This window comes from Saimiri boliviensis, chromosome 19 (assembly GCF_048565385.1).
Source record: "Saimiri boliviensis isolate mSaiBol1 chromosome 19, mSaiBol1.pri, whole genome shotgun sequence".
Lineage (NCBI taxonomy): Eukaryota > Metazoa > Chordata > Mammalia > Primates > Cebidae > Saimiri > Saimiri boliviensis.
In genome coordinates this window covers 11386845-11404558 of record NC_133467.1, presented here as the reverse complement: position 1 = coordinate 11404558, position 17714 = coordinate 11386845, and the positions used below count along the sequence as shown (strand labels likewise).

Below are 17714 nucleotides of genomic sequence, written 5' to 3'. Positions count from 1 at the left end.
AATTTATGAGTTTTTTTTTTTTTTTTTTTTTTGTATTTTTAGTAGAGACGGGGTTTCACCATGTTGACCAGGTTGGTCTCGATCTCTCGACCTCGTGATCCACCCGCCTCGGCCTCCCAAAGTGCTGGGATTACAGGCTTGAGCCACCGCACCCGGCCTGTTTTTGTTTTTTTGAGACGGAGTCTCGCTCTGTCGCCCAGGCTGGAGTGCAGTGGTACAATCTCAGCTCACTGCAATCTCCACCTCCTGGGTTCATGCAGTTCTCCTGTCTCAGCCTCTCGAGTAGCTGGGACTGTAGGCACACACCACTTACCACCCACCTGGCTAATTTTTTTTTTTGTTAATTTTAGCAGTGACGGGATTTCACCATGTTGGCCAGGATAGTCTCAATCTCCTGACCTTGTGATCTGCCCACCTCGGCCTCCCAAAGTGCTGGGATTAAAGGCGTGAGCTGCCACGCCTGGCTTAAAATTTGTGTATTTTTTGAGACAGGGTCTCACTCTCTCTCCCAGGCTGGAGTGCAGTGGCACAATGCCCCACTTCCTGTGACCTCTACTTCCTGGGCTCCAGAGATCTTCCCACCTCAGCCTTCTGAGTATCCGGCACTACAGGTGTGAGCCACCATGTCCGGTTAATTTTTGTTATTATTATTATTGGGTAGAGGGGGGCGGTTTCGTCACGTTGCCCAGGCTGGTCTCGAACTCCTGGGCGTAAGCCACCCACCCACCCACCTCAGCCTTCCAAAGTGCTGGGATTACAGGCACAAGCCACCAGGCCAGGCTATATGTTTATATTTAAATGCAGGAAAAGAGTGCACACCACCACCCGCTTCTCTGATTGTGACTGGTTTGCTCTGATGCTTGATACTCAGGGTTCTCAAAGTACTGTCCCTGGACTAGCAGCATCAGCAGCACCTTATTAAAAATACAAGTCCTCTTTCCCAGACCCACTGAATCAAGTTCTGGGTGGATCCCATCAATCACTATTTTAACAAGCCCTCCACATGATTCTGAGGTTTGAGACCCACACATCAATGTTTCCCTACCTGCAGTGGGCTTGTTGGTCACGTTGCTGTTCTGGTAAATGGGCTGGGGGGTCTCGTTCTGTGGCTGTCCAATCACAGGCGTCATGGAAGGTGTGTTGACATTGGAGAGGATGCAGCCAGTCACCCTCTAGGGAGAGGGAGAAGAGTGTTATTAGCCACGTGACTTTGAGAGTCATTTCAAAGTTATCTCCAAATGGTCATCTGCTTGTCCAACATGGGGAGGCCACCCAGAGCCAAGGAAGAGCCCTGGGGATGGGTTCCAGACCCAGCTGCATCACGTAGTCACTAGGCTGGCAGGAGACAGAGCAGCTTCATGGGAAAAAGCATGAGATGTGGTATTATAAGGGGTCCTGGATCCGAATTCGGGCTCTACCTCCTTCTAGCTATGTGACCTTCATCGCTCCTGAACCTCAATTCAGGAGTCTAACCATATAGTTGCCTTTTTCAGCTGTGGTAGGATCACACTAGCAAGCATATGCAAAGAGCCTATGGGGTGCATGACACACGGCAGGAGCTCCGTCAGCAGCTGGCGATGCTGGAACCTTCTGTGTAACATGAATATCTGCCCTCCCCGACTGCTTCTTGGGGCTCAAATGAGATCATGTCTGCAAAAGGGCTCTGTAAGCTTGGAAAAGGTCATACAAACACAAGGCATGATCACCACCTGCGGCCTCTTCAGGCCAGAGCTGTCAGTAACACAGCCAAGCAAGAGGGAGAGCGGTGCCAGGCAGCACAGGGTGCGTTTGTGCTGCGGGAAGCGGGGTGGGTGGGTTCTGAGCATTCTCTTGCCTGCTCAGTGTGAATACACATGCCACAGCCAAATGTGTATATTATCCATTGTCCTGAGTTATCTGCCAGCTACTCCTCGCCAGTGCTGCAGAAAGCACAGAGCTGATAAGGCAGCATTCCTCACAGCTGACCCAGAAGAGACCCTGCTGGTCCAAAGGGATGAGGGGACAGGGGGAGTAGCTGTTGGGCAACAGAGAAACAAAGGATGAACTTCCGATTTGTTCAGCCTCACGAGGGCCACTGCTTGTTCAAGGTATCTTGGTTCCCAAAAGCCAGCAGCTCGGGTACCCACCACCCACTCCTGCACGCCACCCTTTCTGGATTCGGTTTCTGCTGCTAGGGGACCCCTAGGCCCAAGGCTGGGGTGATGCTCTGGGCACCTCTTCCACAGGCCATCCTGTGGGCAGAACAGTGTGTGAGTCCTCTGAGCCCCAGAAGGGGAGGCATTTGTCTTGTGGGGCAACCTGTCACCTTGGTAAGGCTCCTGATAAGAGGAGGTCTCATCCAACCACATCTGGGAGCCAGCTGGGGCGGGCACCATGGGATCTTTACACCTGCTTGATGGGCTTCTTTGCCCAGCTGTGGCTGGTGGGGTGGAAGGGGTGGTCTGCCTTCATTTATTATTATTTCACCACCAGAAAAGAAAACACCACATTCCCGTTTCCTGACTCATCTGGTAGCTGAGGGGCTTCTTCCTCTTGCTGCCCTGTGGGTCCCATTGGACTTACTCTATCTTAGAGAAGTAGAAATGGATGGCTGCTTTCCCTGATCCTGCCTTCATCAGCCCCTGTGGGCTCCTGTGTTCTCAGAGGCCTTGACGTTGGAGAGTCGCCCCGGGTCACCTGTTAAGTCACGCATCTATCACTGTGGCAGGCCTACTCTCCATGCCAGGGACACTGGCCTCAGGCTTGCTAGCAGTTTGAAGGCTGAGAGTTCTTAGGAAGCAGCTCCAAGCTCTCGCTCCAAGGCAGGGGGCCGGCCGTGACCTACATTCTCTGCCAGTCTCTGCCCATCACTGCAACAGCTGGGGCTCCTGGCGGAGCTTCTGTGGCCCAGACTCATACCCTGGGCATGAGTAACACAGGGAGTATTCAGGAAGCCTGGGCATTTAGACAGCAAATGACAGCCAGGCTTTCTGGCCAGTATGGCTGGCACTGAGGAATGCCTACAGGGTCCCCATTCCTCCCTTCTGTCATGGAGCCTGAGGCTTCTATGTGACCAGAAAGAGCACAGCTCTGCAGGGACTCCCCAGATGACATGTAGTGTGAGAAACAGACTTGTGTAAAGTCACAGAGCTTTTAGGGATGTTTGTCACCCAGCACACCTTTGCCTATCCCGACTGATACACTCTTACAAAGTGAGATGAAGTGTCTTTCATTACTGCTATTGTGGAGACCAGCACAGAGGAGCAAGTCAGTGTGGCCCTGAGTCAGCCTCCTTTGAAGGGGACTAGAAGGGCCAGGATGTTTGAAAAGGATTCTGAAAGCCAAATGGGAAGGGAAATCAGTTTTCTTCAATTCTTGGGGGCAGAAAACAACAGATGGAAACTAGCTGGCTGCTCCTCTCTACCTCACTTGCCCTTGGCTTCCCAGAACGGAGCTCTGAAGCTCCACATCTGTTCAGATAAAGCCTGGCTGTGCAGCTGGTGGAGTGTGGGGTGGTCAGGGGCTGCTCCCCAGGAAGAAGATGGTGACAGGCCCTCTGGCAGCAGAGACACAGATGGGGCAGGGGCTCTCCCTGCAGGAGGACAGTGCCATGTGGACTGTTATCTGGGGCGGGGGAGGGCTCCGCCGCAGTCCGTGGAGGCGAGCAGAATTTACTGTTTGCTGTCTTGGTTGGTCAGGCTTCTCGCCATCGGTGGCATTGCTTTTCGTCCTGTCACTGTGGAGTTGATGGTTTGGCACTGATCTGGGAAGGGTGTTTTCTGCACACTCTGGCCAGTGCTGCTGGCTGGTGTGGAGCCCATTCTAACCTGGCAACCAGCCCTAAGGTCTCCGCAGCCCGGCCACAGGCTCCAGGCCCCAGTGGGGAACACAGAAGCTCTCACCTATCTGTGCTCAGCAAACACTCACTGTGTGTCCTCAGGTATGTGGACTCCTCTCTGCTTCCTTTTACCCACTAATAAAACAGGCATCAGACACTGTCTGCCTCTGGGGTTCTTGTGAGGAGGAATGAGTGGGAATGGGGTGCAATGACTGGCAGGTGTGATGTGCCTCAGTCACACAGCCTGTCCTGGAGTAAGGGGGCCAGTGGGGCCCCCACAGGCAGGCAGGGGCTCAGCTGCTTGTACCTCTCCTAAGTATTCCTCTCTTCTGCCTTTCATTGCCTAGTCTCCTCCTCCCTCCATTTCTGAAGTTCTATAGCTGTGATCTTAATCCCACCTTGAAAGTGCTCCCAGCTGATGAAAGCTGACCGTCATATCCAGCAGCAACGCCCCAAATGGGAGGTCAAGACAGAGGGTAGAAGACAGGGAGCAGCCCCTGGTGCTACCTGGGGTTCCTAATTCATTGTCCTTCATGCCGTTCACAGGCTGGTCTCTCTCGTAACAGGCAGAGAAATAAGAGGCTGAAAGCGGGTCAGTCGGCTGGCAGCACCTTCTCCTCTCTCTGCCTGGCTTCTGTGGGTCTAGCCCCTCTCCTGTACCCTGGTGGTCCACACCCCCCCAGCCTCAGCCCAACTCACCTTCATGAGGTCCCGGTGGTGTTCTAACACGCTGCAGGTCGTCTGCCAAGTGTCCTGGTAGCACTCCCAAGGGTCCACCCTAACATCATCAGAGAGAAGTTTCCCTTGGTTTCTGTTCTCATACTCTTTTTTTTTTTTTTTTAGATGAAGTCTCACTCTGATCCCCCAGGCTGAAGTGCAATGGCACAATCTTGGCTCACTGCAACCTCTGCCTCCCGGGTTCAAGTGATTCACCTGCCTCAGCCTCCTGAGTAGCTGGGATTATAGGCACCCACCGCCATGCCCAGCTAATTTTTGTATTTTTAGTAGGGATGGGGTTTCACCATGTTGCCAGGCTGGTCTGGAACTCCTGACTTCAGGTGATCCACCCACCTTGGCCTCCCAAAGAAGTGCTGGGATTTCAGGCGAGAGCCACCGTGCCCAGCCCTCATACTCTTTCCTTATTGTTTCCTTCCAAAAATCATAGCTCAGGAAGCTTGGCAGACCTGGCCATACTATGAGCTTAGATCTTGAATCAGATAAAACTTGGGTGTGAAGCACTTTTCTGAGCTTCAGTTTCCTCCTCTGTAAAATGAGAGGAGCATGGGATAGGCTTATGAGAAGAGATGCTGGTGCCAGTCGGCTTGGGTTTAATTTCAGCCTCAGCTCTGGCTTTGGGAAAGTTATGTGATCTCCCAGGGCCTCATCTTCCCCATCTGTAAAATGGGAATGGCAACAGTATACGAGCTTATGGTTTTGTTAGAAAGGCTCAGTAAGTTTTATATGCACAATGCTCAGTACAGAGTCTTCCTCTTATTGTTACCTACAAAATAAACCCTCCTTTGGACCCTTGAGGATTGTGACAAGGATTAACTGAGCCAGGCCTTCGTCAGGTGGTGGTTAAGGTTATCCTTGCCAGGCTGCAAGCCCTCGAGAATCAGCCCTGACTGTCTCCCTGTGCAGCGAGGTGCCTTGTGGGTGTGGAGGTGAGGCATGGCTGTCAGATGAGAGGGTGTGGACTCAGTGATGGCCAATGCCTCCAGGATACTGCTTGTGAAGTGAGCAGGGATTCAGCCCCAGACTGAGGCAGCATTGGAGCACTGGGGCTTAATTGCCAATATAATGTTACAATTATGTTGCTGCTAAACTGGGATATTTCTCAAACTTTCTTTCTTTCTTTCTCTTTTTTTTTTTTTTAGACAGAGTCTCACTCTGTTGCCCAGGCTGAAGTACAGTGGCATGATCTCGGCTCACTGCAACCTCTACCTCCTGGGTTCAAGTGATTCTCCTGCTTCAGCCTCCTGAGTAGCTGGAATTACAGGCACATGTCACCATGCCCAGCTAATTTTTGTATTTTTGGTAGAGATGGGGTTTCACCATGTTGGCCAGGCTGGTCTCAAACTCCTGACCTCAGGTGATCCACCCGCCTCAGCCTCCCAAAGTGCTGGGATTACAGGCATGAGCCCCCATGCCCAGCCTTCTCAAACATCTTAGCAGTCGTGCACCACCACCCTACCCCACCACCCCTCCACATACACGTACCTAAAGTGCCCAGAGATGAGATCCCACTAGCTGAAAACCCTTAGAGAGTCAGCTTGCCATTTGCCTGGAACCTGGCGGCCCCTAGATCCCTAACCAGGCCCTGTGCCAGAGATGGGCAAACACTTCACCTGGCTGAATGGGCTCCCAGTGTCAGGCACCCCACCCCAGCCAACCCCCACATCTAGAGACAGCTCTTAGACTCCCTAGTGATCTCAATTCCCAGGATTCTAATTTTTCCAGAGCAGCCCAGGGCAGGTGGTAGGCACTCAGTATACAGTTGTTGAATGAATGAGAGAATTATTCTGGAATCTTCTAAACACAGCCAAGCAGTAACAGTCTCCCGCCCAGTGATTTCCTCACCGGATCCCAGCATCTCCAGAAGATCAACGGTGACAACGTTAAGAGGCCTCGTTTCTAATCCTTTCTTGCCTATGGATGTATGAATGTATCATGGCTCAAGCCCTTTGATTTCCTCGGGTCTGTTTCTCACCTGAGAAAAAGCAGCTGTCTCTCTCCCTAAGCTTTGTCTTTAGGGGGATGAGAAAGTCGAAAAAGGGCATGTGCTTCTCACACAAATCACTGCGCACACAAGGCAAGGATCACTGCTGAATTGCTATTGTCGCTTCCCTTCACGGCTCTCATTCCCGCCCGCCCCACTCTTCCTGGGCGAACTCTCTGCATCCCTCATTCTGAAGTCAGCATCCCATCACCTCCCCTCTTTCATGGAAACCTCTAGGTGCTGCTTATTTTTCCATGGGGGAAATTACAGCACAAATGGCATGCCATTATTTTTTTAAAACGTCATCTTCTCATGCAAATTATAACGGTAGGAACTTTGGGGAGCATCATTAGCATAATTAGTGGAAGCTTGCTTTAATTACACTGCAAGCTCAGCGGAGGAGGGTGGAGGTGCCTTCTTAGCATGTCTGGCCAGAAAGGCAGTGAGCAGGAAAGCCACCCACCAGGTGTGATTTGGTGTGGCTGCCATTAAGGGCAGGCCCGCACCTCTCTCCTGGGGCCAGTGTGGGGCCCTTAGGGAGCCTGAGTTCAGGAATGGGAAATGACCAAGGCCAGAGAACATTTCCTGAAAGGTAGTGAGGGTTCATGGAAGTTAGCAGGAATGAAAGTGAGAGGCATTTCTGATTTTCTGGTCATGCCTCACCCAAAACCCAGTGATACTTCTAGAAGCTCCAAGAATCACGCCAGGACTCGGAGATGCCAAAGCAGATGAAACATTAAAGCTCCTTCTTTACTTTCTTTTTTTGTTTGTTTGTTTTTTGTTTTTTCTTTTTTTGAGATGAAGTCTCACTCTGTCACCCAGGCTGGAGTGCAATGGCACAATCTTGGCTCAGTGCAACCTCTGCCCGCTAGGTTCAAGCAATTCTCCTGCCTCAGCCTCCTGAATAGCTGGTACTACAGTTATCCGCCACCATGCCCGGCTACTTTTTGTATTTTTAGTAGAGATGGGCTTTCACCATATTGGCCAGGCTGGCTCCTGATCTTGTGATCCGCCCGCCTCAGCCTCCCAAAGTCCTGCGATTGTAGGTGTGAGCCACCGCGCCAAGCTCTTTCTTTACTTTCATGGGCCTCGTAGTTTGGTTCAAAAATCAAGTTATAAGTTGGGATATCCCGGGAGTTCTACTTATTGCCTCCACAAGGCTAATATCTTGCCCCTGCCTCCCCATCCTTTCAGGATCCAAATTGTTATTGGAACTCTTCTTTTTCCCCACCCCACTCCCAGTGAGTCTCCGGGGCACCTGCCTCTGGTATCTTCAGGCCACTCCTACCTGATCCAGTCGGAATTCTGGACAGCCAACTGACACATGATGAGACGGTGCCGGCTTGACACGAGTCCCTGGGAAGCAACAGAGCAATCGTTGGGAGATTCCCTCCATTCCCCACCATGTCCTTGGGATGCCAGCCCAAGCCCACCCATCGTTAAAGTGCAGCCATTTTTTAGTGGTGAGAGGGAATGAGGGACGTGACCCCTTTACTTGTGCGTTTGCCACACAGGCAGGCCTGGAATGGTGGCGAGGAAAGGAAATGAATAAAAGGCGTGTGGTGTATACCACCCCAGCGGGGTTGATAGGTGAGCCTCCATTTGTGAAGCAGCCCCTGTGTGCCCTACAGAGATGAGACTTAACTCGGCAAATGTGGCCTTGTCTTACGGCTCAGTCTGGCTAGTTAGGTGAGTTTCCCCAGAGCCCACCAAGGTGCATCTGTGGGAGGAACGGGGAATGGCTGGTAGAGCTCCTAGATCTGCCGAGACATATGGCACGGAGGGATGGGCAGGGAAATGAATTTTAAAACACATTATGAGAGGCATAGGTCGTTTTCTCCTAAAATCCTGAAAAGACTTGCCCAGTGCAGCTCAACCCACAACCAGCTGCCAACCTGGCATTCACCATACCAAGCCACGCCCAGTGGGTGTTCCTGTTCCTCTGTCAGTGAGTCCTGACTGCTCTGTGAGTGGGTCTATGGTCAGGAACGGCTGGTCCTTCCAGCTGCTGCTTCAGCTGAGATGGGAAGCAGGATGGACGCATGAACCTGGGCATTTTGTGTTTCTAGGAATCTTAGCAGAGACAGCAGTGGAGCAGTTTTTCTGCCAGGAGCTATCGGGCCACGGAGAAGGGGGTTGAAGGAGAAGGGGGCACAGGAAGGAACCCACCTGTTTTCCATAGGAGTCGTGGACAGGGGAGACAATCCCGCCAATCACAATAAACCTTCCAGTTTTGTGCAGATAATCCCTGGCTCTTTCTAATTAAGAGAAGAAACCCACACATTATAAAGAGGAAAGGCATGGATTAAAGGCGATAATTGAAATCAATACGCTCAGCTCTGTAATGCTGACGTTTATTTCCCATCTCTCTTGCCATTTAAATAGATAGTGTCAACTTTCAAAGCAAACGGTGGTGATTCAAAAGGTTAAGGAACCAGATTTCAGCCCCCAAGCAAAAGCATTTAGAATTCAAGGGAATTCATCCTGTTTTAAAGGTTCTCTGTGGGAGGAGACAGCCTAGCTCGGAGGAGTTTAAAACAAGCACCTCATTAGCAGCCATTAGAGTTACAGATTGGAATTTACCCCTATTGTCACTTGCAGAAATTACAACGTGGCGTAGTGGTTTTTTTTTTTTAAAGTCTCCTTATAATATGAAAGATGTGCTGATTGCCTCATCTAATTATTCAGAAGAGAAAAACCAGCAAAACAAATTTAAAGGGTCTTGTACATAATTACAGAGAATTAGCAATCAATCCAGAAGGCCACCATCTTTGAGTTGGTTGAGACAAAAAATTTGGCCACCTAAAAGCCTTTTATCCTTTGGAAGGTATGCAATATTGCTTTTTCAAATTTATCGGGCAAGCCCAATTTCATTTTTGTGATAAATTTTGGCAAACTAGGAAGAGGCTGAAAAATCTGGTTCTATATTACTTTCAAAACAGTTCATTTCAAGAATGTCAACAGGGGCCAGACGCAGTGGCTCACGCCTGTAATCACAGCACTTTGGGAGGCTGAGGCAGGTGGATCACGAGGTCAGGAGTTCAAGATAAGCCTGGCCAAGATGGTGAAACCCGTCTCTACTAAAAATACAAAAATTAGGGATTTCCATCTCTCTGGAATCCCCTCCCACATAGTGGGAGCTTTATTTAAAAAAAGAGAGAGAGAGAGAGAGAGAGAAAATAACAACAACAACAACAAAAACCCCTCAAAAATTAGCTGGGGGTGGTGGCAGGTGCCTGTAATCCCAGCTACTCGGGAGGCTGAGGCAGGAGAATCACTTGAATCCACGGCAGAGGTTGCAGTGAGCCGAGATCACATCACTGCACTCCAGCCTGGGCGACAGACAGAGTGAACGCTGTCTCAGAAAAAAATAAATAAATAAATAAATAAATAAAAATGTCAACAGGTCCTGAGCTTGTACCACTGAGGAAATGTACCACTGAGGAAAATTTGGGCATGGAGTTTACAGTGAGGGAGTTTTTAAGTGGAAGGGGCCTGGGCAGCAAGGCTGGTTGTGTAGTTTACAAGCAAGTTTCCAGGATTTCTTTACTTGTTTCTTAACACTTGAAAAAGTTCTCACCGTATTTACTTCTTTTTCTTTCCTTTTTTGAGACAAAGTCTCACTCTGTCGCTTAGGTTGGAGTGCAGTAGCGCAATCTCAGCTCACCGCAATCTCCCCCTCCTGGGTTCAAGCAATTTTCATGCTTCAGTCTCCCAAATAGCTGGGATTACAGGCATGTGCTACCACACTTGGCTAATTTTATATTTTTAGTAGAGGCAGTTTTCACACACTGGCCAGGCTGGTCTTGAACTCTCAACCTCAAGTGATCTTACCGCCTTGGCCTCCCAAAGTGCTGGGATTACAAGCATGAGCCATGGCACTTGGCTGCTTTTCTTTCAATGTGAAATTTCTTAGATTTAAAAAAATTAACTAAGCTATTTTTAACACTGTTTTAGATTTACAGAATAACTGAGGAGATTGTACACAGAGTTCCATATATTTAGACCCCTCCACCTTTTCACCTCCCTCCATGCAGTTCCCTCCATTATATTAATAATTTTGCACTAGTGTGGCACACTTGATATACTTGACACATCAGTATTAACACATTATTCACTATAGTCCATAGTTTATGTTGATTCACTCTGTGTTGTAGAGTTCTGTGGGTTTTGATAATTGTATCCCTCATTATAGTATCATACCCAGTATTTTCATCTCCGTAAAAATTCAATGTTCCACCCATTCATGCCTCCTCTTTTTCCAAACCCCTGGCAACCATGGATCTGTTTACTATTTCTATAGATTTGACATTTCCAAAACACCATATGGTTGGAATCAAATAGTATGTAGCCTCTTTGGACTTGCTCTTTTCATTAAGCACTATGCATTTAAAGTTCCTCCATGTCTTTTCATGGCTCGACAGCTCATTTCTTTGAATCACTAAATGACATTCTATTATCTGGAAGTACCTCAGTTTATCCATTCATCTACCAAAGGACATCTTGGCTGCTTCCAGTTTTCAGTGATTATAAATAAAGCTGATATGACATTCATATGCAGGTTTTTGTGTAGATATAAGCTGGGGAGTCTACACAGGAGCCATATGAATCATATGGTAAGATTATGTTTAGCTTTTTAAGAAGCTGTCAAATTGTCTTCCAAAAGGTTTGTGCCATTTTATATTTGCACCAGGAATAAATGAGACTTTCTGTTGCTCCAAATTCTTATCAGCATTTGGCATTATTAGGATTTTAATATGTTACATTTGCTTTTTTTTTTTTTTTTTTTTTTTTTTTTTTTTTTTTTTTTGACAGAGTCTCGCTCTGTTGCCCAGGCTGGAGTGCAATGGCGTGATCTCAGCTCACTGCAACATCTGCCTCCTAAGTGCAAGCGATTCTCATGCCTCAGCCTTCCAAGTAGTTGAGATTACAGACATGTGCCACCATGCCCAGCTAATTTTTAAACTTTTAGTAGGGACAGGGTTTCAACATGTTGGCCAGGGTGGTCTCAAACTTCCGATCTCAGGTGATCTGCCCCCCTCCATCTCCCAAAGTGCTGGGATTACAGGGGTGAGCCACCCGCCTGGCCCCACATTTGCTTTTTAAAAGAGTTGTAGTACTTCACTTGTTTTCAGATCTTATTCGGAGGCCAAATTAAAGGCCTTTAACAAAGCTCTTCTGATATTTGAAGAAATTCCACAGGCTCTCCCTGTTTCTCTTGAACCTTCACATTCCAGTCCTCCTCAGGGTCATTCCTATCTGGCCCTTGGCAGTCACAGGCCCCCTGCTGCAATAAGCCAGACCTTCTTTGCTCTCCCTGTCCTCCAAATAGTGCCTTCTCCTAACTCTTCACTTGCCAAGCACTTCATTCAAACCCAGCTCTACCCTACACCACGTCTAGCGAGCCTGCCCTGCCTAACATCCTCCTGCTCTGGACTTCTTCCCCTGCCACCTCACTGACCTCACTATGCCTCCAGTCCAGTCCAAGGAAACTGGAAACTGTTTCTGTAAAATGCCTTCTTTGCAAAGTTGTTATGAGGATTAAATCAAATTATGAAAGTAAAAGTGCATAGGGGTAGGTGGTTTTACTGGAAAATTCCACTACATGAACTGTTCTAGAAAGTAGAAAAGGAAGGAACACTTTTCAATTCATTTTATAAAGCCAGTGTTACCCGGATATCAAACCAGGCAAAGATAGTACAAAGAAGAAACTATAGACCAGTATTCTTTATGATTGTTTACTCAAAGATCCTTAGCAAATGTTAGCAAATAGAATCCTGCTATATAGAGAAAGAATTATACACTGTGACTAAGTGGTATATCTTCCAGGGATGCAAGGCTGTTCAGTATTTGAAAAGTCATTCAATGTGATCCACCAGCAGGCTAAAGAAAATTCTCATGATCCTATCAATTGATGCAGAAAAAGCATTTGACAAAATTCAACATTCATTCATGACAAAAACTCTCAGTAAAGCAGGAATAGAAAGAAACTTTCTCGACTTCATAAAGAGCAGCTGCAAAAACCTACAACTAACATCATAATTGGTGAAAGATTGAATGCTTTTTTCCTAAAATCAAGAACAAAGAACGTTTGCTCTCACTGCTGTTATTCAACCAGAAGTTCTAGTGCACACCATAAGGCAAGAAAAGAAAATAAAAGGCATATAGATAAACAAAGGAAAATAAAAAACCTGTCTCTATTTGTACATGACTTGATCATCTACTTTGAAATCCCAAGAAATTGGCTAGGCGCGGTGGCTTATGCCTGTAATCCTAGTACTTTGGGAGGCTGAGGTGAGCAGATCACCTGAGGTCTGGAGCTTGAGACCAGCCTGACCAACATGGAGAAACCCGTCTCTACTAAATATTCAAAATCAGCCAGGCATGGTGGCACATGCCTATAATCCCAGCTACTTGGGAGCCTGAGGTAGGAGAATCTCTTGAACCCTGGAGGTGGAGTTTGCAGTGAGCCAAGATCGTGCCATTGCACTCTAGCCTGGGCGACAAGAGCAAAACTCCATCTCAAAAAAAAAAAAAAAAAGAAAAGAAAAAAAAGAAAAAGAAAAAGAAAAAAAGAAATCCCAAGAAATCTACAAGGAAACTCCAGAAACTAATAAATGAGTTCAGCAATGTCATAAGTTAACAAGATCAACATAAGAAAATAAATTGTATTTCCATATGCTGGCAACAAACAAGTGGAAATCAAAATAAAAATACAAAGCAAATCTTAATCAAGCAAGTGAAATACTTAGGTATAAATATAATAAAACATATACAGGGCTTGTATGCTACAAGCTAAGAGATGCTGAAGAAAGAAATGAAAGAAGATCTAAATAAATGTAGAGACATATGCATTTTAAATCTTAACTGAGAGTCCTTTTCAAGGATGCCTTCAACCCTTTATTCTCATGTACACTGTATCTATGCTGCCTCTGTTAACACAGGAACAGAACATATATTTGAATTCAGTGCCACAGCAAGTCATAGAAGATACTGCCAATCCTGAATTTATTTGGGTGAATATGCTCCTATTGAGTTGGATGCCATAGTCTAGTGGTTAGGAACAACAACAAAAAAATGAAGAGATATACCATGTTATGTACTGGAAGACTCAACACAGTCAAGATGCTAATTCTCCCCAAAAATGATATATAAATTTAGTGTACTTCCCGTCAAAATCACAGCAAGATCTTTAAAAATATAGTGACAGAATTCTAAAATGTACATGGAAAGTCATAGGAGTTAGAATAGTTCATAGCAGCTTTATTTGTAATAATCAAATACAGGAAACAAGCCAACTGTCCTACGATAGGAAAATGGTTAACCAAAATGTGGTACACCCACACTACTCAGAAATCAAAAGGAACAACTTGGCCGGGCACATTGACTTGTGCCTGTAATCCCAGCACTTTGGAAGGCAGAGACAGGTGGATCACTTGAGGTCAGGAGTTTGACAGCAGCCTGGCCATCATGAAACCCTGTCTCTACTAAAAATACAAAAATTAACTGGGTGTGGTGGTACACACTTGCAATCCCAGCTACTTGGGAGACTGAGGCAGGAGGATTGCTTAAACCTGGGAGGTGGAGGCTGCAGTGAGCCAAGATGGCACCACTGCACTCCAGCCTGGGTGACACAATGAGCAAGACTCTGTCTCAAAAAATAAGAAAGGAACAAATTATTGATATGTGCAACAATTTGGATGGCTCTTCAGTTCATTACGCTGAGGGAAGAAAAGGCACTCTCAGAAGTTTGCTCATTGTATGATTTCATTTATGTAACGTGGTCAAAAAGTTGTTAAAAGTCTAGGTGTTGTGGCTCATGTCTATAATCCCAACATTTTTGGAGGCTGAGGCAGAAGGATCCCTTGAGCCTGGGAGTTTATGACCAACATGGGCAACACAGCGAGACCTCTGTCTCAAAAAAAAAAGGGAAAAGATGTTAAGAAGATTAGTGCTTTCCAGGGCTTAGGGATGGTAGGGCAGGGAAAGGGGTGGGTATGACTTTAGAGCTGTAGCTTACGAAAGATCTTTGTGGTAATGAGCTAGTTGTATAGCTTACTTCCATTGGATTTATAGAACCAAGGAATCTACCCGTTTGATAGGATAACATATATAAACTATACATACACCTTATACCAATGTCGGTGTCCTCATTTTGATATTCTACAGTTATAGAAAATTGGTCTGAATGTCTGTCCCTCTCCTCCAAAATTCATATGTTGAAACCTAATTTCCAACATGCTGCTATTAAGAAGTAGGGCATTTGGAAGGTGACTAGGTCACAAGGGTGGAAGCCTTGTGGATGGAATTATGGCCCTTATAAAAGTGGGCTGGAAATCTCAAAAGGTTCTCCACCTTTTGAGAACACAGAGCAGGAACCATTTATCAGGAACAGGTCTTCACCAGACACCATATCTGCCAGGGCCTTTATCTTGGACTTGCCAGCCTCCACAAGTGTGAGCAATACATTTACATTATTTATAAACTACCCGGACTAAGGTATTTTGTTACAGCAGCCCAAATGGACTAAGACAGCAACCACTAGAGGAAACTGGCAGAAGAGTACATGGGATCTCTCGGTATTAATCTTGCAACTTCCTGCAAATCTATAATTATCTCAAAACAAAAAGTCTTTGAAATGTTCGTGGTAAATTATAGAATACTATAATTTTAAGGTGGTGGCGTACAAACACAGGCAGTGGCAAGCAAGCTGGAGGAGTCAGATGTTTCTGCTCATACTGTTCCATCTTCGCTGCTGTCTAGATTCTAAGATTTTGGTTTGTTAGTGTGAGGTGTGTTGTCTAAAGCTGTACTTCTTAAACTTTGATGTACATATGAATCTTCTGGGGGTCTTTTTAGAATATAGATTCTGATTCTGTAGGTCTGAGGTGGAACCTGAGATCAGAGTCAAGATTAGCATGAGGTAAGTAGGGCAGGATTGTTCAAGTGCTCAGTCAGATCTTGCCTTTATTTAAAATGCTGATATTTTGTTTAACATGGATTTTTTGCAGTGACTTTGATATTTAAAAATTTTTTTTTTAATTTTATTTTATTTTTGAGATGGAGTTTCACTCTTGTTGCCCAGACTGGAGTGCAATGGTGTGATCTTGGCTCACTGCAACCTCTGCCTCCCAGGTTCAAGCTATTCTTCTGCCTCAGCCTCCTGAGTAGCTGGGATTACAGGCACCTGCCACTATACCTGGCTAATTTTTTTTGTATTTTTAGTAGAGACAGGGTTTCACCATGTTGGCCAGGCTGGTGACAAACTCCTGACCTCAGGCAATCCACCCGCCTTGGCCTCCCAAAGTGCTGAGATTACAGGTGTGAGCCACCACGCTCAGTCAAAATACTGTTTATCTTGGTTACTGAGTTTGGGGGCCCCTCCTTACATTTTGCAGTAGAGGGGGCCATCTTTCACGCTAGTCCCAGGCTTGCCTGAGATTTGGCATTTCTGGCAAGCTCCCAAATGAGACCAATGCTGCAGGTCTGCAGATTATATTTTAAATAGCAATGGACTGAAGACAGGCGGAGCAGCCCCTGCCATGTTAGAATACCCGCAAAGGCTCTCCTGCCTTCTCCACTCCACCACCACCTCCAGCTTGCACGACAGGGGCATTTCTGCACATCGGTAGAAAGCCAGTCCATTGGCAAAGCTGTAGCTAGGGCCTTGGAATTTAATTTCATGCCCGGTCTCCCAAAATAAGGTCTATTTTTGTCCATCAGTTCTGCCTCAAAGAAGAAGCCAAATTACTCTAACATTGGACGTGCAAGTCAGACCCGCTCTGCGTTTGGTCATCATCTTTGCTCTTGTGCTCATGGAGGAGAACCCTATGGGCATTTTACCACATCCTGTCCTCAGGACCCTGAGGGTCTCACTGTGTGTCACGGCTCATTCCAGGCCACTTGGAACCAGGTAAATCTCCCTTCCTGATAGCCTGTGCTGGATGCTTGGATGTCCAGCCAAGGACAGACACGACATGAGTGATTTGCCCGATAACAAAAATTCATGAGACACACCTATCCTCCTGGGTACTCAGTGAAGCTGGCTGACCTGAGCCATCTACTCCTTCCTTCTAGGGAGTTAATGGAAGAAACACTGTGGTCAGAGCATCGACACTAACTACATTTTTCCTTTTCAGCTGCAATTAGAAATGCCACAACTGGAGCTACCTGTATTTTCCTTGTTTGTGAATTTCACAAAGATTGTCTGGATTTGTAAACATTCTAAATTTTAGGAAGACCAAGTGCTGGATGATAAAGGAAGAAACCAAGCATTGAGTGCCTCTTAGCAGGGGTTTTCCTGCTTAGGAGCTAAGAAAAAACTCTAAGAAATCATCCCTGTGGCCCACTAGACTGAACCTTGAGTGTTCTCTAACAAAAATTTAATGAGTGCTTATTATGTTGAAGGCTCTGTGCCAGTTGCTATACGGGACATAGAAAAGTAAAAGACACAATTCCCATCTCCAAGGAGCCTAGGATTTTGATCAGGGCCACAGTGCACACTTTGCTGAGATAATAAGATACCAAAACGAAAAGCAGAGACAGTAAATGCTATAGGACTTCAGGGAGGGAGTCACCCCAGTGGGATGGGGTGGCCTAGGAAGCCTTCCTAGAACAGATTAGACAAGCTAGAAACAACAGCAGAGAAGATGAAAGTGTTATTAACTATGTCTTTTTATTTTATTATTTATTTTACTTTTTTTTTTTTTTTTTTTTTTTGAGATGGAGTTTCGCTCCTGTTACCCAGGCTGGAGTGCAATGGCGCGATCTTGGTTCACTGCAACCTCCGCCTCCCGGGTTCAGGCAATTCTCCGGTCTCAGCCTCCTGAGTAGCTGGGATTACAGGCACGCGCCACCATGCCCAGCTAATTTTTTGTATTTTTAGTAGAGACGGGGTTTCACCATGTTGACCAGGATGGTCTCTTGACCTCTTGATCTCTTGACCTCTTGATCTCTTGACCTCGTGATCCACCCGCCTCGGCCTCCCAAGTGCTGGGATTACAGGCTTGAGCCACCGCGCCCGGCCCATACTATTTTTTTTTTTTTTTAAGAGACAGGGTTTTACTGTGTTAGCCAGGATGGTTTCGCCGGGGTTTCGATCTCCTGACCTAATGATCCACCCGCCTGGGCCCCCCAAAGTGCTGTGATAACAGACCTGAGCCGCCACGCCCGCCCGGC

General features: G+C 46.7%; 1 protein-coding gene across 3 annotated transcripts in view; it reads right to left on the bottom strand.

Moving 5' to 3' along the window:
- Positions 1-17714, bottom strand: part of NMNAT2 (nicotinamide nucleotide adenylyltransferase 2) — a 222255-nt gene that overhangs the window by 40381 nt on the left and 164160 nt on the right. For all 3 annotated transcript variants that reach the window (XM_074389970.1, XM_074389969.1, XM_003925303.4), the window contains 4 exons: positions 8706-8794; positions 7825-7892; positions 4517-4595; positions 1046-1172 (listed from right to left, as the gene is read on the bottom strand). In XM_074389970.1, coding sequence (XP_074246071.1) covers positions 1046-1172; positions 4517-4595; positions 7825-7892; positions 8706-8794 — 363 coding nt within the window. The remainder of the gene's footprint in view (positions 1-1045; positions 1173-4516; positions 4596-7824; positions 7893-8705; positions 8795-17714) is intronic.